Below are 23,101 nucleotides of genomic sequence, written 5' to 3' on the forward strand. Positions count from 1 at the left end.
GATGATCCTGGACTCCTCCTTCCCTCTAGCACATTGTCCACATGCAAATCATGTTGATTCTTCCCTTTTACTCTCCCACCATTTGTCTTTAGTTCATTCCTTTATTTCCATCCCTATTGCATTCATTAAGGGCCTGACTAAGACCTATGTTAACTTTTCAGCTGTTACCAAGGCCTCCAGTTTTGTATACCACTAATCTCTAACAGGCTGCCCTCAGGATAGTCTACTGAATCATTCTGCCATGTCAGTTCTTTGTTCAAATTTCACTGGTTGCACATAGCTAATTAATAGTCAGAATAATACTCAACACAGATTAAATGCACACTGTGTGCTTTGCACTGTATGATGTTTTATCTGATCTATGTCATTTAATCTTTATGTCTGTTCTCCTCATTTTATGGAAGAGAAAACTGAGGCACAGTTTACTAATTTGACCAAAGTCATAGAATTAAGATATAATAAAAGCAGAATCGGAATTCAGGCAGTCTGATTTCCGAATTCTATTTGAACTGCTTTGTAGAATGTCATATTATTTTGTTTCACAAACACAATGGAATCTTAGCGTGGCACTGTACCTCCTTCACAACTGGCCCCCAGCCCTCCATTTTTTTGTTTTATATTCTCTGCTCTTCCAGAGTTGAGCAAATCTTGCATTTCTGATAGGTATATTATACTGTCCTGCCTTTGTGACTGTGCTAATCATTTCCCCAGAGGCTCTCTTTATACCCACTTTGTTACCAGTGAAAAATGTATCCAATCTTCAAAGATCTGCTTGGACAGTACTTTATATATAAATTATTTCTGGATTTAGTCTAAAAATAAATCACCTCCCTTTTCTCAGAACTCCCACAGCCGTTTGTGCTGTTCTTAGGGCCCTTCTTCCCAAATTAGTGCTCTGTGATGTTTGGGCAGGTGGCTTCTTTTCTCATCCAGGGTTTAATTTCCTTGAAGATAGAAATCATGTCTAATTTTCTTTATATAGCCTAAAGTACTTAATAAGCTCCACACACATAAATGACACTCAGAAACAATGTTGAATATATTTTCTATGTTAAGCATTTTGTTTATGATAGGCACTTGATAAAATGATGATATAACTTTCATAAGTTATTTTTAAAGACTGAATTAATACATTTGTTTCTGTTTTGGTGATAGATACAAGTCCTAATTTTTCCCTTTTCTCTATCTGATAAAGCCTAATATTTTCATATGTAATGTTGATGGCCTACTAATCAGTCTTTACAAGATATTTATTAGAATATATCTTTATCAGGACCTACATTAATAATTAAAATGTGTTAGATATAGAGAACATGTAAGATAGTATTTAACACCTGTGAAAATATAAGTTAAAGTAGAATTGTTTGTGATGCTGGGGGAATAGTGATATATATTGAACAAGGGCTCATCAGCCTACGTGATCTAGAATCTATAAATGTGTATGTGTGTGTGCATGCACGTGTGCATGTGTGCTCATGCATACATGTTATCTTTCTATTAATTGTTGGGAAAACAGGTTGAAAAAAGAACTGTATTCCAAAAGAATATTCATCCAAAGGTCATTCATTCACTTATTAAATATTTTTAAAAAATGCTTTGGCATATTCAGTAACATGTTATAGCTAGAGTCTGATATGAAAGAATTGTATTTAATGGGCAATTTCTTTTCAGTAAATACAGTGGTACCTTGAGATATGAATTTAATTTGTTATGTAACTGAGCTCATAAGTCAGTCAACTTGTATATCAAACTGCCAATACTGGACCCATGCGCCAATGTGCCAACTAGCAGCAGCTTCCTGAATCATGACTCATATCTCAGAATTTCGCTCGGATCTCAAACAAAAATATGGACCAAATCACAGCTCGTATCTTAAAAAATTCGTATGTTGGTCTGTTCGTATCTCATGATACCACTGTACTTGAACTAATGGACAATAAAGCAAAAGCTAGAAAACAATTAGTATTTTGGTGCACCAATACAAGTTTCAGAGAGCCCATGTTTTAAAGCTGGAATAAACTAATTTGGAATTATTTTGCATGTAGCTTGAGCAAATAATATACAGTGGTACCTTGAGATACGAGCAGACCAACCAACATATGGATTTTTTTAAGATACGAGCTACAACTCGGTCAATATCTTTGTGTGAGATCCAAGCAAAATTCTGAGATACGAGTCGTGATTCGAGAAGCTGCTGCTAGTTGGCACGTTAGTGCATGGGTCCATTATCGGAAGAACAAAACCAGCATTTTGTTCTTTCTCATGTGTTACCTGCAGAATCAAGTCGAATCTTGTGCGCTGTACTCGTTTTTGCATCATTTTTGCATTTTTTACTAACTTTCTTTGTGTGCTATCATGGGGCCAAAGAAAGTGAGTGTAAAGAACAGTGGTGAGGGATTAGAAAAAGATGGCAGCGGAGTAGGCAGACGCACAGACACCCAGCTCTCACCACCAAACTGGAATACAAATCAATTTAGGAAAAAACAGCATGAAAAACCAACTCTGAACTACAAGAACAGCTCTCAAAAACCAAGGAGCAAAGAAGAAGCCACAACAAACCTGGTAGGGGGCACCTGAATCTCCCCTGCTTACAGGAATGGAGGGGGGTGGTGAGGCTGAGAGCCCAGAGGGAATCTCACACAAGGGAAAAGAGCAGAAACTACTGCTCACAGCCACTTGCCTGGCGACCAGAGAGCGAGATGTGTTGCAAAGACCAGCTTATCTCCCAGGCGGAAAGAAAAGAGAGAGGGACAGACTGTGAGGGGCTAAGGAATGAAGGAGACAACCTAAAAAAGCTGACTCATCCGTGCTGGAGGCGGCCATAGCTGGGGGAGGGACTGAACCTTTCACAAAACAGAGCTGAAGTGCTTCCGGATCAGAGATCTCCGGACATCTCTCCAGCTCCAATCAGCGCAACAAGACACAGCTGAAAACAAGAAGTGAGGAGGAGGGGCAGTAACTCAGGTCTCCGTGGAGATCTGAGATACACCTCCCTCTACTGAAGCTGAGAAAACACCCTGCCCCCAGAGAGATTAATTGGCTAAAGAGGCCTTCAGAGTCTCAGGTTACACCCATCCCATTCCTGGATACAGTTTCAAGGAAGCCCCCTGCTGAGATCAGTAAAAAGACTATCACCTGTTAAGAAAACAAACAAATCAAGACTTCAAAGCTGCCCAAATCCAAAAGTGGATTACAGATAACAGCTGATACTAACCCAAGAAGACCTAGAAATAACACAACTGAAAACTGGAGGCAGACAACACCAAGCCTAGACTCAACTAGCTCTACAAATAAAAACACCCCAAAGCAGACAATGAGAAGACAAAGAAGTGCAATCCAAATGAAACCACAAGAGACACCTTCAGGAGATGAACTGAGTGATATGGAAATAATCAAACTTCCAGATGCGGAGTTCAAAATAATGATTGTAAGGATGCTTAGGAATCTTAGAACAACAATGGATGGTCATTATGAACACCTAAATAAAAAATAGCAAGTATAAAAAAGAATATTGAAATATCAAAAAAGAATCAGTCGGAGATGACAAATACAATATCAGAAATAAAGACCACAATGGAAGGAATTAAAAACAAGATAGATAGAACTGAGGATTGAATCAGTGAGCTGGAGGACAACTGGAATGAAGGCATGAAAGCAGAGAAGAAAAGAGAAAAGAGACTCAAAAAGTCAGAGGAAACCCTTAGAGAGCTCTGTGACAACATGAAGAGAAATAACATCTGCATCATAGGGGTTCCTGAAGAAGAAGAAAAAGAACAAGGGATAGAGACTTTGTTCAATCATATCATAGCTGAAAACTTCCCTAAATTAATGCAAGAGAAACTCTCACAAGTCCAAGAAGCACAGAGGACTCCATTAAAGAGAAACCCAAAGAAACTTACACCAAGACACATCATAATTAAAATACCAAAGCTAAGTGATAAAGAGAAAATATTAAAAGCTGCAAGAGAAAAAAAAGTTATCGGCCTGACCTGCGGTGGCGCAGTGGATAAAGCGTCGACCTGGGAACACTGAGGTTGCCGGTTCAAAACCCTGGGCTTGCCTGGTCAAGGCACATATGGGAGTTGATGCTTCCTGCTCCTCCCCCCCTTCTCTCTCTATCTCTCTCCTCTCTCTCTCCTTTCTAAAATGAATAATAAAAAAAAAAAGTTATCACCTACAAAGGAGCCCTCATAAGGATGACATCTGACTTCTCAACAGAAACACTTGAGGCCAGAAGGGAATGGCAAGAAATATTCAAAGTAATGCAGAACAAGAACCTACAATCAAGACTACTTAATCCAGCAAGGCTATCATTTAAAATCGAAGGAGAAATAAAAAGCATCCCAGACAAAAAACAACTCAAGGAATTCATTGCAACCAAACCAATGCTGCAGGAAATGTTAAGGGGCCTGTTGTAAACAGATCAAAGAGGGAAAAGAATATAGCAAAAAAAGGAATACACCTTTATAGAAGAAAATGGCAATAAACAACTACATATCAATAATAACCATAAATGTAAATGGATTAAATGATCCAATCAAAAGACATAGGGTAGCTGCATGGATAAGAAAACAGGACCCATACATATGCTGTCTACAAAAGACACACCTTAGAACAAAAGATACACATAGATTGAAGGTAAAAGCATGGAAAAAACCATTTCATGCAAATGGAAATGAAAAAAAACGCTGGGATAGCAATACTTATACCAGACAAATTGGACTTTAAAACAAAGGATATAGTAAGAGATAAAGAAGGCCACTACATAATGATAAAGGGAGTAATCCAACAGGAAGATATAACTATTATAAATATCTATGCACCTAATATAGGAGCACCTAAATATATAAAGCAGACTTTGATGGATTTAAAGGGCGAGATCAACAGCAATACTATAATAGTAGGGGATTTCAATACCCCACTAACATCACTAGATAGATCCTCAAGAAAGAAAATTAACAAAGAAACAGCAGACTTATTAGGAACACTAGATCAACTCGATTTAATAGATATCTTCAGAACTTTCACCCTAAAGCAGCAGAATATACATTCTTTTCAAGTGCTCATGGTACATTCTCTAGGATAGATCACATGTTAGGACACAAAAGTGCTCTCAACAAATTTAAGAAGATTGACATCGTATCAAGCACTTCCTCCGATCACAATGGCATGAAACTAGAAATGAACCACAACAGAAAAGCTCAAAAATTCTCAAACATATGGAAACTAAATAGCAGGTTGTTAAATAATGAATGGATTATGACTGAGATCAAAGAAGAAATAAAAAAATTCCTAGAAACGAATGACAATGAGCATACAACAACTCAAAATTTATGGGACACAGCAAAAGCAGTACCGAGAGGGAAGTTCATAGCACTACAGGCACACTTTCTTTCTTTCTTTTTTTTTTTTCTTGTCGTTCACTTATGTTGCATACCCATCACCCAAAGTCAGATGTCCTCTGTCACCTTCTATCTAGTTTTCTTTGTGCCCCTCCCCCTCCCCCTTCTAGCACACTTTCAGAAGCTAGAAAAAGCTCAAATAAACAATTTAACCTTGCATCTAAAAGAATTAGAAAAAGAACAGCAAGTAGAGCCCAAATGTAGTAGAAGGAAGGAAATAATAAAGGTCAGAGCAGAAATAAATGACATAGAGGCTAAAGAAACAATACAGAGGATCAGTGAAACTAGGAGCTGGTTCTTTGAAAAGGTAAACAAGATTGATGAACCTTTAATTAGACTCACCAAGAAAAAGAGAGAGAGGACTCAAATAAATAAAATTAGAAATGAGAGAGGAGAAATAACCACTGACACAACAGAAATACAAAATATTGTTAGAAAATACTATGAAGAACTGTATGCCAAAAAACTAGACAACCTAGATGAAATGGACAAATTCCTTGAAACATACAATCTTCCAAAAATCAATCTGGAAGAACCAGAAAACTTAAACAGACCGATTACACCAAAGGAGATCGAAACAGTTATCAAAAAACTCCCAACAAAGAAAAGTCCGGGGCCCAATGGCTTCACAATGGAATTCTACCAAATATTCAAAGGAGAACTAACTCCTATCCTTCTCAAACTATTTCAAAAAATTCAAGAGGAAGGAAGACTTCCAAGCTCCTTTTATGAGGCGAGCATAATTCTGATTCCAAAACCAGGCAAAGACAACATAAAGAAAGAAAATTATAGACCAATATCTCTGATGAATATAGATGCTAAAATCCTCAACAAAATATTAGCAAACCGGATCCAACAATATATGGAAAAAATCATACACCATGATCAAGTGGGATTTATTCTGGGGAGGCAAGGATGGTACAATATTTGTAAATCAATCAATGTGATTCATCATATAAACAAAAAGAAGGAGAAAAGCCACATGATAATTTCAATAGATGCAGAAAAAGCATTTGATAAAATACAGCACCCATTCATGATCAAAACTCTCAGCAAAGTGGGAATACAGGGAACATACCTCAACATGATAAAAGCCATCTATGAGAAACCCACAGCCAATATCATACTCAATGGGCAAAAATTAAAAGCAATACCCTTAAGATCAGGAACAAGGCAGGGGTGCCCCCTTTCACCACTCTTATTTAACATAGTCCTGGAAGTCCTCGCTACAGCAATCAGACAAGAAGAAGAAATAAAAGGCATTCGAGTTGGAAAATAAGAAGTAAAACTATCATTATTTGCAGATGATATGATATTGTATATAGAAAACCCTAAAGTCTCAGTCAAAAAGCTACTGGACCTGATAAATGAATTCAACAAAGTGGCAGGATATAAAATCAATACTCGGAAATCAGAGGCATTTTTATACACCAACAATGAACAGTCAGAAAGAGAAATTAAGGAAACAATCCCCTTCACAATTACAACCAAAAAAATAAAGTACCTAGGAGTAAACTTAACCAAGGAGACTAACGACTTGTACTCGGAAAATTACAAAGCATTGATAAAAGAAATCAAGAAAGATACAAACAAGTGGAAGCATATACCGTGCTCATGGTTAGGAAGAATAAACATCGTTAAAATGTCTATTTTAGGCCCTGGCCAGTTGGCTCAGCGGTAGAGTGTCGGCCTGGCGTGCTGGGGACCCGGGTTCGATTCCCGGCCAGGGCACATAGGGAAGCGCCCATTTGCTTCTCCACCCCCACCCCCTCCTTCCTCTCTGTCTCTCTCTTCCCCTCCCGCAGCCAAGGCTCCATTGGAGCAAAGATGTCCCGGGCGCTGGGGATGGCTCCTTGGCCTTTGCCCCAGGCGCTAGAGTGGCTCTGGTCGCGGCAGAGCGCGACGCCCCAGAGGGGCAGAGCATCGCCCCCTGGTGGGCAGAGCGTCGCCCCTGGTGGGCGTGCCGGGTGGATTCCGGTCGGGCGCATGCGGGAGTCTGTCTGACTGTCTCTCCCCGTTTCCAGCTTCAGAAAAAAATACAAAAAAAAAAAATGTCTATTTTACCCAAAGCAATCTATAAATTCAATGCAATACCAATTAAAATACCAATGACAGGCCTGACCTGTGGTGGCACAGTGGATAAAGCGTCGACCTGGAAATGTTGAGGTCGCCGGTTCAAAACCCAGGGCTTGCCTGGTCAAGGCATATATGGGAGTTGATGCTTCCAGCTCCTCCCCCCTTCTCTATCTCTCGCTCCTTGCTCTCTCTCTCTCTGTCTCTCTTTCTCTCCTCTCTAAAAATGAATAAATTAAAAAAAATACCAATGACATACTTCAAAGATATAGACCACATATTCCAAAAATTTATATGGAACCAAAAGAGAACACGAATAGCCTCAGCAATCTTAAAAAAGAAGAATAAAGTGGGAGGTATCACACTTCCTGATATCAAGTTATACTACAAGGCCATTGTACTCAAAACAGCCTGGTACTGGCATAAGAACAGGCATATAAATCAATGGAACAGAACAGAGAACCCAGAAATAAAGCCACAGTTCTGTGGAGAACTGATATTTTACAAAGGAGGTAAGGAAATACAATGGAGTAAAGACAGCCTCTTTAACAAATGGTGTTGGGAAAATTGGACAGCTACCTGCAAAAAAATGAAACTAGATCATCAGCTTACACCTCTCACAAAAATAAACTCAAAATGGATAAAAGACTTAAATGTAGGCCGTGAAACCATAAGAATCTTAGAAGAAAACATAGGCAGTAAGCTCTCCCGACATCTCTAGGAGCAATATATTTGCTGATTTATCTCCACAGGCAAGTGATATAAAAGACAGGATAAACAAATGGGACTATATCAAACTAAAAAGCTTTTGCACAGCTAAAGACAACAAGAACAGAATAAAAAGACAAACTACACAATGGGAGAACATATTTGACAATATGTCTGATAAGGGGTTAATAACCAAAATTTATAAAGAACTTGTAAATCTCAACACCAAGAAGACAAACAATCCAATCCAAAAATGGGCAAAAGAGATGAATAGACACTTCTCCAAAGAGGACATATAGATGGCCAATAGGCATATGAAAAAATGCTCAACATCACTAATCATTAGAGAAATGCAAATTAAAACCACAATGAGATATCACCTCACACCAGCCAGAATGGCGCTCATCAACAAAACAACACAGAATTAAGTGCTGGCGAGAATGTGGAGAAAAGGGAACCCTCCTGCACTGCTGGTGGGAATGCAGACTGGTGCAGCCTCTGTGGAAAACAGTATGGAGATTCCTCAAAAAACTGAAAATCGAACTGCCTTTTGACCCAGCTATCCCACTTTTAGGAATATACCCCAAGGACACCATAGAATGGCTCCAAAAGGAGAAATGCACCCCATGTTTGTGGCATCATTGTTTACAATAGCGAAGATCTGGAAACAGCCCAAGTGTCCGTCAGAGGACGAGTGGATTAACAAGCTTTGGTACATATATACTATGGAATACTACTCAGCCATAAGAAAATATCAGGGGTCCCCAAACTACGGCCCGCCGGCCACATGCGGCCCCCTGAGGCCATTTATCTGCCCCCGCCGCACTTCCGGAAGGGGCACCTCTTTCGTTGGTGGTCAGTGAGAGGAGCATAGTTCCCATTGAAATACTGGTCAGTTTGTTGATTTAAATTTACTGGTTCTTTATTTTAAATATTGTATTTGTTCCCATTTTGTATTTTTACTTTAAAATAAGATATGTGCAGTGTGCATAGGGATTTGTTCATAGTTTTTTTTATAGTCCGGCCCTCCAATGGTCTGAGGGACAGTGAACTGGCCCCCTGTGTAAAAAGTTTGGGGACCCCTGAACTATAGGAATCCATACATAGAAAGGACATAAAAATGATACTCAGGCCTGACCAGGTGGTGGCGCAGTGGATAGAGCGTCGGACTGGAATGCGGAAGGACCCAGGTTCGAGACCCCGAGGTCGCCAGCCTGAGCGTGGGCTCATCTGGCTTGAGCAAAGAGCTCACCAGCTTAGACCCAAGGTCACTGGCTCCAGCAGGCGGTTACTCGGTCTGCTGAAGGCCCGCGGTCAAGGCACATGTGAGAAAGCAATCAATGAACAACTAAGAAGTCGCAACGCGCAACGAGAAACTGATGATTGATGCTTCTCATCTCTCTCCGTTCCTGTCTGTCTGTCCCTGTCTATCTCTGCCTCTGTAAAAAAAAAAAAAATGAGACTCAGAGACATGAACAAGAATGTGATGGCAACAGGGGTAGGGGTGCGGGGAGGGTGGATGGGGCGAAGAAGGAGAGAGGGTTTGGGGGAGGGGAGGGGCACAAGAAAACCAGATGGAAGGTGACAGAAAACAATTTAACTTTGGAGGAGGGGTACACAGCACAATCAAATGTCAAAATAATCTAGAGATGTTTTCTTTCAACATATGTACCCTGATTTATCAATGTCACTGCATTAAATTTAATAAATAAATTAAAAAAAAAAGATAATTCTGTGAGAGCCATACAATGACCCATGTACCTTATGCATTATCCAATAAAAATTTGGTGTTGTCCCGGAAAAATAAAAATAAAAAAAACAACAGTGGTGAGAAGAAGAAGAGCATAATGTCAATAGAAGTAAAGCAAGAAATAATAGAAAAACATGAGCGTGATGTACAAGTGATTGAATTGGCAAGGCTGTATGGCCGCAATACATCTACAATTTGTACCATCCTTAAACAAAAGGATGCCATCAAAAGTGGAAATCTAGTGAAAGGAACTGCAGTTCTGTCCTTCTGTCCCAATTAAGGACAAATATCCATGAAGAAATGGAGAAGCTTCTGCTGGTGTGGGTGAAAGAGAAAGAGCTGGCAGGAGATACAGTGACGGAGATTGTAATATGCGAAAAGGCACGTATTATTTACAACGACTTGAAGAAGAAAGAACCATCAACCTCAAAAGAGGCAGCAGAAGATACGTTTAAGGCAAGTCACAGCTGGTTTGAAAATTTCAAGAACAGATCTGGCATCCACTCGGTGGTGAGGAATGGTGAAGTTGCGAGTGCTGATGTTAAGGTAGCTGAGGAGTACATCGCACCTTTTGCTGTGCTTATCACAAAGAAAGGATACATCCCCCAACAAGTGTTCAACTGTGACGAAACAGGATTGTTTAGGGAAAAAATGCCCTGGAGGACTTTCATCACTGCAGAGGAGAAGAAGCTGCCAGGCCATAAACCCAAGAAGGATCGTCTGACCCTTGCATGTGTGCAAATGCTAGCAGTGACTGTAAAGTAAAGCCACTGCTAGTGTATCATTCTGAAAATCAAGCCTTTAAGACTCACAAAATTCTTTTTTTATTATTATTATAATTTTATTTTTTTAATGGGGCGACATCAATAAATCAGGTTACATATATTCAAAGATCGACAAGTCCAGGTTATCTTGTCTTTCAATTATGTTGCATACCCATCACCCAAAGTCAGATTGTCCTCTGTCACCTTCTATCTAGTTTTCTTTGTGCCCCTCCCCCTCCCCCTTTCCCTCTCCCTTTCCCCTCTCCCCCCGTAACCACCACACTCTTATCAATGTTTCTTAGTTTCACTTTTATGTCCCACCTACGTATGGAATAATGCAGTTCCTGGTTTTTTCTGATTTACTTATTTCACTTCGTATAATGTTATCAAGATCCCACCATTTTGCTGTAAATGATCCAATGTCATCATTTCTTATGGCTGAGTAGTATTCCATAGTGTATATGTGCCACATCTTCTTTATCCAGTTGTCTATTGACGGGCTTTTTGGTTGTTTCCATGTCCTGGCCACTGTGAACAATGCTGCAATGAACATGGGGCTGCATGTGTCTTTACGTATCAATGTTTCTGAGTTTTTGGGGTATATACCCAGTAGAGGGATTGCTGGGTCATAAGGTAGTTCTATTTTCAGTTTTTTGAGGAACCACCATACTTTCTTCCACAATGGTTGTACTACTTTACATTCCCACCAACAGTGTATGAGGGTTCCTTTTTCTCCACAGCCTCTCCAACATTTGCTATTACCTGTCTTGTTAATAATAGCTAATCGAACAGGTGTGAGGTGGTATCTCATTGCAGTTTTGATTTGCATTTCTCTAATAACTAAAGAAGATGAGCATCTTTTCATATATCTGTTGGCCATTTGTACTTCCTCCTGGGAGAAGTGTCTGTTCATGTCCTCTTCCCATTTTTTTATTGGATTGTTTGTTTGTTTGTTGTTGAGTTTTATGAGTTCTTTGTATATTTTGGATATTAGGCCCTTATCTGAGCTGTTGTTTGAAAATATCATTTCCCATTTAGTTGGCTTTCTGTTTATTTTGTTATCAGTTTCTCTTGCTGAGCAAAAACTTCTTAGTCTGATGTAGTCCCATTCATTAATTTTTGCCTTCACTTCTCTTGCCATTGGAAGACTCACAAAATTCTTAAAGAAAAACTGCAGCATATGTGGCGTGCCAATCCTAGGGCATGGGTTATGCGGCAGTTTTTTATTGTATGGGGAAATCTCGCCTTTGGTCCTGCAGTGAAGAAATATCTTCAAGAAAATAAACTCCTGATGAAAGCCTTACTAATACTTGATAATACTCCAGCCCACCCACCTGGTCTTGAAGATGACATTCTCGATGAGTTCAAGTTCGTGAAAGTCCTCTACCTTCCACCCAACATGACTTCAGTCTTGCAACCTATGGATCAGCAGGTCATTTTAAAGTTGGTCATTTTCCAACTTTAAAAAGCTTTATACAAAGCACTTGTTCGCTGCTGATTTGAGGTGACTGAGAATACAACTCTAACCCTTCAAGAGTTTTGGAAAGATCACTACAACATCGTGATATGTTTATGCATTATTAAAAAGAACCTTGAACTCAGCATGGAAAATGTTATTGCCTGATGTTGTTGCAGACAGGGACTTCGAAGGATTCGAACCAGAGATCGAAACCAAGGTAGAAGCGTTGGAGGAGATTGTGTCCCTCAGAAAGTCGATGGGTCTGGAGGTAGATGAGGGTGATGTAAACTAGCTCGTCGAGGAACGTGAGGAGGAACTCTCAACTGAGGAGTTGTAGGAGCTACAGATGATGCAACATACGGAGCTTCTGCAAGAGATTAGTAGTGAGGAGGAGGTACAGTTGGAGGAAGTGATTTCTACAAGTGAAATTAAAGACATGCTGGCAATGTGGGAGAAGCTTTCAAGTTCCAATGAAAATAAACACCCAGAAAAAGTTCAACTGGTCGTGTTTCATCACTTTTTAATGACACTTGTTTGTCACATTTCCGTAACATTTTAAAAGACAGGCAAAAGCAAACCTCTTTGGATAGATTTTTATTCAAAAGTCCTGCAAGTGAAAGTGCCGAAAGTGCAGCCAAAAAAGCAAAAACAGGTGATGATTAAATGAAAAATACATAATGTTAAGCTTAGGTTAAATTTAAAGTTAAGGAAGTGTATTTTTTTACAATTAAGTTTTTGTGGTTTCATTTTAAGTAAAAAAAGTGCAGTTTTAGTTTTGTTTAAAGAAAATGCAGTTTTAGTTTACATTTAGTGTTAAGAAAATGCAGTTTTAGTTTACATTTAGTGTTAAGAAAGTGCAGTTTTAGTTTACGTGTCTACAGTGCCTGCATCCCTTCCTCCCTCCCTTCACCTCCGTTAGCTGCACTCATCTATCTCCAAGGTAAGAATACAGTACTAAAGAACACTTTTTTCTTTTATTTCATATATTTTGTTATGCATTGGTAAAGTATACATGTGTGTTTCTTAATTAAAAACATGTCTTTTTTCATAATTTAGGATAGTTTGGGGATGTTTCACAGGGCTGGAACGGATTAAATTATTTCAATTATTTTAAGTGGGAGAAATTTGATATACGAGTTGACTGACTTATGAGCTTGGTTACAGAACAAATTAAACTCATATCTCAGGGTACCACTGTAGTTGGTGAAAAGGAAATGCTAAAATGAGGTAAGATTATTGTTCTAAGCAAACAAGGTTATAAAGTAAATAATTGGTACTTTTTAACACAGGGATGTCCTTTGCGGTTACCTTTTGTGTACCAATATTGGTAATATCCCAAGGCTCGGAGAACTTGACGGTGAAATCACATCTACTGTGGTTGTGCAGCAGGGAAGAACGTTAAACTGCAGGTAACTGTCTGTAACCACTTTGCGAGAACATCAGACATCTGAGAAAGGTGGTTTAGGAATACTTCTGTTTGCAGTTTACATGTGTGTTTGTAAACAGAACAAGAATCTAGTCGCTAGAGGATCTTGAGTAAATCTGGACAGAAAAGAAACATAAGGAAGAAAAGAATTAGGGTTTAGTTTGCATTTCATTCTTATGAAGAAAAAGGAATGTGAATTTTGGGGTAAAATCAGTGGATTAAATAAATATATGCACCTTTTTTCTTTCTTCTGAGATCCCACCATAGTAACACTAAATGATTGTTTTTTAACATTCATATATCCACAGGGAGGCGAGAAAGGGAGAAGAGGCCATAGCAACAACAATTTGGGATGTGGAAGGTGGATGGATATGTGACAAATGATTATCAAAACTAAGGAAGCTAAATTTCCAAGGCAGTTAATGGAAAACTGAGAGCTAATCCAATATATACTGTCAGTTTTCAAAAAGCTCAAAAAATGGGCAGCATCAGTTACCTGTGAAAGAGGGAGGGAAGGAGTAAGGGGCAGGGAAGGGGCTAAAGTCTTTCTGTTAAAGAAGCAATAAGATTGCTTCCCTGACTCAGCTAAGTGAGCATTGCTTATCCTCCCATGAAAGATGTGAGCGTCCAGCCTGAGGGACAGCAGGCAATATTGAAATCAAGGTGGTATGGAAGTGGTCCAGCCTCACTGATGCTCACTCAGAAGGCGCTGGGATTTCCCACACCTCAAATACACCGCTCACAAAAATGAGGGGATATTTTATTGCTTCATATTCACTTTGAAATATCCCCTAATTGTGTAAGAACAATTATCAGACATGCGGAGGAAGTCTGTCACATGAAAAAAAGAGAGAAAAACAACCACTAGAAAAAAAACCACCTGTTGATATTTATGAGCGTTAAGGACCTCTATCATGGAACAAGAATAGAGTGCCATTTTAGAAAGTGAAGAACACTCAGGGAAGGAGAAAATGCTGTTGGAAATTAAAAACATGATGGCTGGAATTAAGCTCAGTAGTTGAGATTATCTTCCAGAAATTAGGGTGAAAGAGGGAAAGAAATCATATTGAAGCGTTTATCAATTTAGACTAGAAATCATAAAGAACAGAGAAAACTGTCAGTGAGTAATTCAAAAGTATTATCTAGAGCTGATGGTCTCAGGCAAAACAGCAATCAAGGGTGAGGATAGAAAATATTGATACTTTTAGATATGCAGGTTTCCCCCACATTTTCCTCTTTCAATCCTTTCTCAGGGAGCTACTGGAAATTGTGCTCCACCAAAAAAAAGGAGTAAACTAAGAAAGAGAAAGGGAGTCTAGGATGAAGACCCCACCGAGGGCTGTCCTCCAGTGGATGGTGAGGGTGAATCCCAGTCCTGCAGCTCTGCCCCAGGGGCAGGGTGCAGGGGAGGGGCGTGGGGAGCTCCTGGGGAGCTCCAGGAGGGATTGCCACAGGAGATGAACTGCCGGTCAGACAGATCTTGCATGGAGATTTTGACATTTAAAAACTAATTTATCGCCTGACCAGGCGATAGCGCAGTGGATAGAGCGTCGGACTGGGATGCCGAAGACTCAGGTTCAAGACCCCAAGGTCGCTGGCGTGAGCAAGGGGTTACTCGGTCTGCTGAAGGCCCACAGTCAAGGCACATATGAGAAAGCAATCAGTGAACAACTAAGGTGTCACAACAAAAAACTGATGATTGATGCTTCTCATCTCTCTCCGTTCCTGTCTGTCTCTATCTATCCCTCTCTCTGACTCTCTCTCTGTCCCTGTAAAAAGAAAAAAAAAACCCTAATTTTATCTATTCAACACTTTAAACTCTTTGCATGTATAATTTTGATAAATATTAATAAAATGAATGGAGATATTGACATGGTACTATATGGATAAGTTGATTCTAAAGGTACATTTTCAATTTCTATTGTTTATTTTTTAATTCCTATATAATGTGCAAGTTTGCTATATTGAATGGTGAAGTTAGACTAGTTTAGCCATGGTCAAGGTAATTTGTAAATATAGCAATTGTTTTGGGAAATATAAACCAAAATCAGTTCTTATTTTGTCCAAAACACATTTGAAATCTTTTTTTGTATTTTTCTTAAGTGAGAAGTGGGGAGGCAGAGAGACAGATACCGGTATGTGCACATACATCTTCTTCAAGCCCAACCAAGATCTACCTGGCATGCCCACCAGGGGGCGATGCTCTACCCATCTGAGGCTGTTGTTCCATTGCAACCGGAGCCATTTTAGCACCTGAGACAAGGCCGTGGAGCCATCCTCAGCACCCGGGCCAACTTGCTGCAATGGAGCCTTGACTGCAGAAGGGGAAGAGAGAGAGAGAAGGGAGAGGGGAAGTGTGGAGAAGCAGATGGGTGCTTCTCCTGTGTGCCCTGACCTGGACTTCCACACGCCAGGCTGACCCTCTACCACTGAGCCAACCAGCCAAGGCCACATTTAAAATCTTAAAACCTACTTACTTATCGAATCAGATACTAGTAATAATGGCTTACTTGACTTGTACATGATGTCAAAGCAAACTTATAAAGCTGTTTAAATTCAAGCATTTGTTATAATAATTATATTTAAATCCTAAAATATATTAGTATCTCTGAAAAGAATTAGATCAAAAGATTAAATTGCTTCCATTTACAGGAAAATGCTTGTGCTATAGTTTTTTTATTAGATAATATATAGAAAGTAGAAAAGTGATATTGCCTACTTTTTAGTGTTGAAGCATATCTCAAAATGAAATGTGAATTGATGGAGTCCCCTTTTTTCTCTCAATTTATTTTCAGTGGTGGGCATGTTAAGCTTGAAGAAGATGTAGACCTTGGCTATGTAGAAGATGGGACACCTTGTGGTCCCCAAATGATGTGCTTAGAACACAGGTGTCTTCCTGTGGCCTCCTTCAACTTCAGTACATGTGTAAGCAATAAAGAAGGCACTGTTTGCTCAGGAAATGGAGTAAGTATTGAGCACCTCCCCATGGGGAATTACTCATTCTTTTTACATCACAGAGATGTTATGACCCCAAACTGCTTGTTTCTCTAATAATGCAAGACATGCTTGTCCACGTTTCTAAGCTGGTATGGGAACAGTTATTTTGTCATAGTTATGTATTAATGATGTGTAAGCTGCAAAATCCTGGTAATAAGAAACAGTATAATCTTCTAATCAAACTCTTTCATTTTCCTCTCTTATTATTTTAATGTAGTCTCATACACAAAATACCAGTTTTCTACGAGTGATCTAAGAGACAAGTTTTAACAAACTATGGCAGGATAAAAAGGGAGTAAAAAGCAGGGCGGTGGCCACAATATTTAACACTTGGTGTGGCCCGGGCACTGACCGGTTGGGACAGACTGTTAGGAACTGTAGCCAGGCCGGTGTTAATCAACTGAGAATGCCTGGAAAAAAACAAACAAAACATCCAGAGTACCTTAGAGAAATGTTTCTCACAGATGAATAGGAAGAATGGCATTGTTTAAATTACTGAATTCTATTTTTTCAGTCATAACTGCTCATCTAGGTCCTACAGGAGTAAGATTATAGGTTAAATAGCATGTTCTGTTAGTGATTGCATTTTTTGCATCTCAGTCAGGAATTCCAATACTGACAAAACCTTTTTGGTTCTTTTATTTTTGGCATGTGTTGTGATTTTCTTCTTACCCTCAATCCTTTACCCAGATTCTTTGCTTGAACTGGTTTATGATCTAGTTGAGGTAAGGATCCCTGTTCTGGAATGGAAGCCTGCCATCCTGGTCATTCCATGTCTGTCCCCAAGGGACATGCCAAAATTTCCTTAGTGAGCCCTCAGTAATTGTTACTCTTTGCTAATGGGTAGGAATTCCTATGGCATATGAGAATAGAGAAAGCATACAGTAAAGAGCTCTGCTTCTATGAAGGGTCTGCTAAGTCTTCTAACCTTAGTAAGAGGATGTTAGAGGGAAATATATATATTTTGGGGGGACAGCAGAAAAGAATAATGCAAAATTTTTCTTGGTCATTCATGTTAATGAATTACCATACTTATTCATCTAGTTATCCTGAGTATGTAATACACAGACCAAAGTTGTGTTATTTAGCCATTTGTTTGACGAATGAGTATAAGAGAGATAAACACAAGTAAGTCAAGTGGCATATAGTGTGCAAATCATGTACAGTAATTATTTATGCACAGAAATGTTATAGCCCTTGTATTTTTAACTTAAAGTAACTAAACTCTATGTGGCAAAAGTTTAAATGAAAAATTCAGTAGATATACTTATGTACTGTTGAGAATATGGACTTAGAATCAGACAGGCTTGAGTTTGAATCCCAGCTGTATTTCTTCTTACTAACTGTGTAAGATTGGGCAAATTACTTAGCTTCTCTGACTCAGCAAATTACTTAGCCTGTCTTTCTCTATAAAGTGGGAAAAATAATATTGCCTACTTTACAGGATTTTTGTGACAAATCAATGAGTTAATTATTTGTAACTTATGTATAATACTCAACACTATGCCTGTGCCATTTTTTCTATAAATGTGAGCTATGGCTCTTCACTCACCGTATACTTGTCACTTTATCACTGGTGCTGTTGTGTGATAGGGAAACTGGTATGTGGAGAAGCCAGTTGGTAAGACAGTGGCGATTGTTGTGTTGCTGCACGAGGCCCAGAGCCAGTCCAGCTGCGACCACAGCTCTTCCTGTCGCCCAGCAATGTCATCTCATTTAGTAAAGCAGCCGCGAGGCTTCATAACAATAACAACTGCCTTTGCCCGTGTCAGCCGGCCTCACCAGTTCCTGGGTGGAGCCGCCCCTGAACAGCAGCAATGGCAATGATGACGGCATTGGGAAGAATGGGGGGCTGGAACACGGCCCTTCTTCATCTTGCATCCACAGTGGACATGGCTGTTCTCACTGCGCCAGCCCTCCCCCACAGGGAGATGGGCAGACTGTGTTTGATGTGGAAACGGGCACCAGTAGGGACCAGGGCTCTCAGAAGAAGCTGCAGAAGGAGAGAAAGTTGATGCTTGGAAGGAAGTGTAGCCTGGGTCTGACTTCCAGTAGGCCTGACAGCATTTCATTTCAGGCCCTACACATTCTGTGTCTTTAAGCCTGAGGAAAAGAGCTGCGAAGAAGGGGGTATTTTCTCTGCAGAATCACTTAGTGGTGTTCATGGCATCTCTTCCCTTTTCTGTTTTGGCTCTGGGGCTGTATTGGAAGTAGAGCATTTCTATAGGACTACAACTGAGGACACTGTCTTCCAGCACCTACTGAAGAAAAGAGTGGGACCTGGAACTGGTGTATTGTCACAGTAGCTTATTTGAACTTGAGACTGTTGTAAGCATGACCCAACCTGCAACCCTATTCTTGCATATCCAAGCTTTAGTAACTCTCAGATCCAGTGTTTTATTCAAACTCCGCTGAGGCATTTTACTATCCTTGGTCCCTTTCAGCCTGTAACACATTTTAGAATATCCTAACAGAGTTCATTGTTGTTTTAGAAATTTGCAAGAGCTTCTTTTCCACAAATGCCACCAAGCAAATAATTTTGTCAACAATGCTCTTGTCTCTTTTTAGTACGGCCAGACTTAGACCTGCATCATTTATGGTATAAATCAGGCGTCCCCAAACTACGTCCCGCGGGCCGCAATGCGGCCCCCTGAGGCCATTTATCCAGTCCCCACTGCACTTCTGGAAAGGGCACCTCTTTCATTGGTGGTCAGTGAGAGGACCACTGTATTTGGCAGCCCTCCAATGGTCTGAGGGACAGTGAACTGGCCCCCTGTGCAAAAAGTTTGGAGACCCCTGGAAATTTTAATTTTGCAAGGTAACTACCATCTTTCTCTTAAAATGAAATCAGTTTAGCACATGATATAAAAGCTTTAATTTTGTTTTACAAGACAGAGGCAAGCTTCCCTAAGTTTAAATTTAAACTTATTAAAAAAACAAGAAAATGAAAACACAAGACACAAGAAAAAAATATTCTGGGCACTAAAAAATTATTTTAAACCAGAAAAAAAAAAGACAGTGGTGAAATGGGGACTCGAATTCAGGCCTTCTGACTTGAAGCCTAAACCTTTTTCTTCCTGCATATTTGTTAATCAACAGAAATTTTTTAATCTGAATTAATTCAAGATTTGTAATTTGTTAATCATATTTTAAAATTACATTTAGATGTGGGTAGATGTCATATTCTGGCAAATTAGATCAGACCAAAGACAAACCTATCCAGTGAAATCTACCTCCTGAAGAACTCTGCTCTCAAACCTAACTAAACTCTCTTCCCTCCCACTCCATTTAAAGCTGTTCTGGCCCTGGCCTGTTGGCTCAGTGGTAGAGCGTCGGCCTGGCGTGCAGGAGTCTGGGGTTCGATTCCTGGCCAGGGCACACAGGAGAAGCACCCATCTGCTTCTCCACCCCTGCCCCTCTCCTTCCTCTCTGTCTCTCTCTTCCTCTCCCACAGCCAAGGCTTCATTGGAGCAAAGTTGGCCCAGGCGCTGAGGATGGCTCTATGGTCTCTGCCTCAGGCGCTAGAATGGCTCTGGATGTAACAGAGCAGCGCCCCAGATGGGCAGAGCATCGCCCCCTGGTGGGCATGCCGGGTGGATCCCGGTTGGGCGCATGTGGGAGTCTGTCTGCCTCCCCGTTTCCAACTTCAGAAAAATACAAAAAAACAAAACAAAAACTGTTCTGAATTATAAGATCTGAGTCTAGATTCTGTTTCCGGGGTATATAAATGAAGACAGGATTGCCTGATAATTTTTTAAAAATAGGCGCCATTTTTCTGTGAATTTTTTTTCCTGTGCTTCGCTAGAGGAAGCTCTTATTTTCTGTGACCATGAAGAAGCTAATCTGTATTTGTGTCAAGGGCGCAGCTGATAGCTTTGTGATGTTTTCTTCTCAGGCTATTGCAAAGCATCAGGCCGCCCTCTTTGTCAGATTACTTTTTATCTCATCTGCTTTCTGAAAGATGAATAAGGTTTTAATATAAAGACCCTTTCTTTGGAAGAAAGAAACCTTTGTTTTGGATAATTGGCCAATGATTTTATTTCTGCTTAGTTTTTAAAATCTCCCTTTTATAAAATTGAAGTTAATGAAATTCAAAACAATAACTCCATTGATTGTTTTTTAGACATATAAATTCATTCCTCTGTTAAAATTTATTCTCTTTGGGTCAACTATTGATCTCTTGAAAATATTTTTTAGGTACATGGGTAAGAAATAAGTAATTACCGTATTTCCCCATGTATAAGATCCTCCCATGTATAAGACACACCTTAATTTTGAGTACTGAAATTACATATTATTGATTGAACTCAAGTTTTATTCATAATAAAATTCATACAACTCCTCATCACTGTCAAAACTCCCATCCATGAGCTTGTCCTCATCTGTGTCTGATGACGAATCACTGTCTTTATATATTGCCTTGTCCTCAGTTCCATCTATGGCATTTGAAATGCTACAACCACTGTATAAGACACACCCAGTTTTTAGACCCAAAATCTTTCGAAAAATGGTGCGTCTCATACATTGGCAAATAACATTAGTACCAGTCATTTTCACTAGCATCAAATTGTAGGCATCTAATCATGAGAAGCGGATGCTTCTTTATCACGCCTGTGCACCAGTTTTTACTCTAGATTGATGTGGGTTCCAGGTGTGCAGCAACGAGCTGAGGTGTGTGTGTGACAGACACTGGGTCGGTGCCGACTGCAGCACTTACTTCCCGCTCAACGACGATGCAAAGACTGGCATCACTCTGGCTGGCAACGGTAGGTACCCCGTGACATACCACAGTGTATGTAGCCCCTACACACAAGGGATGAGAAAACTGGATTATTTTTATAACTCAGATATAAATTAAACCCAGACAGTAATGAATTACAATATACAACTGGGTCCACATTCTAAAACTGATCATTTCATTAAATTGTAATGATTTCTCATATTGAATATAACTCAGTCTACTGTTTTAGCATTATCTTGTCCTACGTCTGACTGAAATATTTTCTTCAAGTATTATACTTATTTGGGGCTGACAAACCCTAGCATTTTATTTTTAAATTAAGAAAGTAGTCATACTTCTAACCTGTCTGAATGTAAAGTAAGAATTTTATATTTTGGGACTGAATAAGTAGGAAAAGAAATTGAAGAATCGATTTTTAAATTTTTTGTTCACTTTAATATTCTTTATTACGGAATCTCATTTGTGTTCAACCTCAGTTCTGTATCCTGAATTGTATGTAATTCTAGAAGTAGTAACCGTGGCCAGGGTGCCTGGAAGAGGTTTATAGACATGGGTCAGGCACAGTTCTAAAAGCTAGAGTGGCCCAACGGACAAGAAGAAATTAAATGCAGATAGCAGAAAGAACACAGATCTTGTAGGCAAACGTCCCCTTTTAAATTGTTTTATCATTTTATTATTGAGTACTCTTTTGCATTAAATAATGCTCAAATCTTGAAGTCCATTCACCTCCAGAGGATGAGAAAAAAGGAGTGTATTTATTCTGATCAGACAGGTTAAAAATCTTGGCCAATGTGACTTGAATAAAGAAAGTCACAGGATGATAAGAGTTTGATATCCTTAGTCTTAGTGATGGTGGTCCGGATCCCGTTCCAGCAGATATGGATTTGTTCATATCTAGAGATGAGGCTGTTCAGGTCTATGGATTTAAGTTACTTAGCAAAGTCACACTGTGAATTAGAAATAATCAGGGCTAGCATCCAAGTTCATTGCTCCCTCTTAAATCCCTGGATGAAAAGGAAGTAAAGACAGACATGCTAGGCCTTAGAGTAGGAAAATCCCAGTGACGCTGGGGCCCTCTGGCCTCGGTGTCTGCCCATCCTGCAGAGGACCTGGGCAGAGTGGGGTCTGCTAGTGTCCTCAGAGGCCCTGGTCCTGCAGTTCTGCCTGACTGCAGAGGGCTCCCAAGGAGAGATGCTGCCACTTCGGTCGCAGGGATGGTATCTGCTCCAGTCGCCCATGATTCCTGGTCTCTAATGTTTAGAAGAATGCCTCAGGAGTGCAGCAGACAAGGAGAGAGCTGAGCTGCTCTGGGTGACACAGATCTGGGTGACTTCAGCATGTGGAATAAGTCATTATCTGCAAAGCAGGTCTGGTAGCAGAGCCTCTGCTCTGCCCTTTCTGCTCCTGGACCCCACTAAGGCTTGCTGACCAAGCCTTTGACGCACTGGGCCACTCCCTCTGCCATGATCCTGTAAGAATTACATCCCAGCCTGTCTGACAGTGGATGTGAGCCAGTGTCCTCACCGAGTCCCGAGCTTCGTGTCAGCCCTGCCCTGGCCCTCTGCCAGTCAGGTGCCGCCTGGCCCTCATGCCTCAGCAGCGCCGTCTCCAGCTCACTGGACTCTCTCTTTTCCCTTGTACTTGCTTCTCTGCAATGCCACGGCCATCTTTGCCGAGACGGGAACTGTAAGCCCAAGGCTTTCATCATCTGCACTTCCTGAGCACTGATGTTTCCTCCTTAAGACACTTATATTTATTGTGAGAGACAAAAATATCATACA

General features: G+C 40.1%; 1 protein-coding gene across 11 annotated transcripts in view; it reads left to right on the forward strand.

Annotated features, from left to right (window-relative positions):
• ADAM22 (ADAM metallopeptidase domain 22) overlaps positions 1-23,101 on the forward strand; it is a 273,466-nt gene that overhangs the window by 220,830 nt on the left and 29,535 nt on the right. For all 11 annotated transcript variants that reach the window (XM_066238167.1, XM_066238155.1, XM_066238156.1 and 8 more), the window contains exons 22-24: positions 13,446-13,565; positions 16,378-16,546; positions 21,231-21,345. In XM_066238167.1, the coding sequence (XP_066094264.1) occupies positions 13,446-13,565; positions 16,378-16,546; positions 21,231-21,345 (404 nt within the window). The remainder of the gene's footprint in view (positions 1-13,445; positions 13,566-16,377; positions 16,547-21,230; positions 21,346-23,101) is intronic.

This window comes from Saccopteryx bilineata, chromosome 7, assembly GCF_036850765.1.
Source record: "Saccopteryx bilineata isolate mSacBil1 chromosome 7, mSacBil1_pri_phased_curated, whole genome shotgun sequence".
Taxonomy (NCBI): Eukaryota; Metazoa; Chordata; class Mammalia; order Chiroptera; family Emballonuridae; genus Saccopteryx; species Saccopteryx bilineata.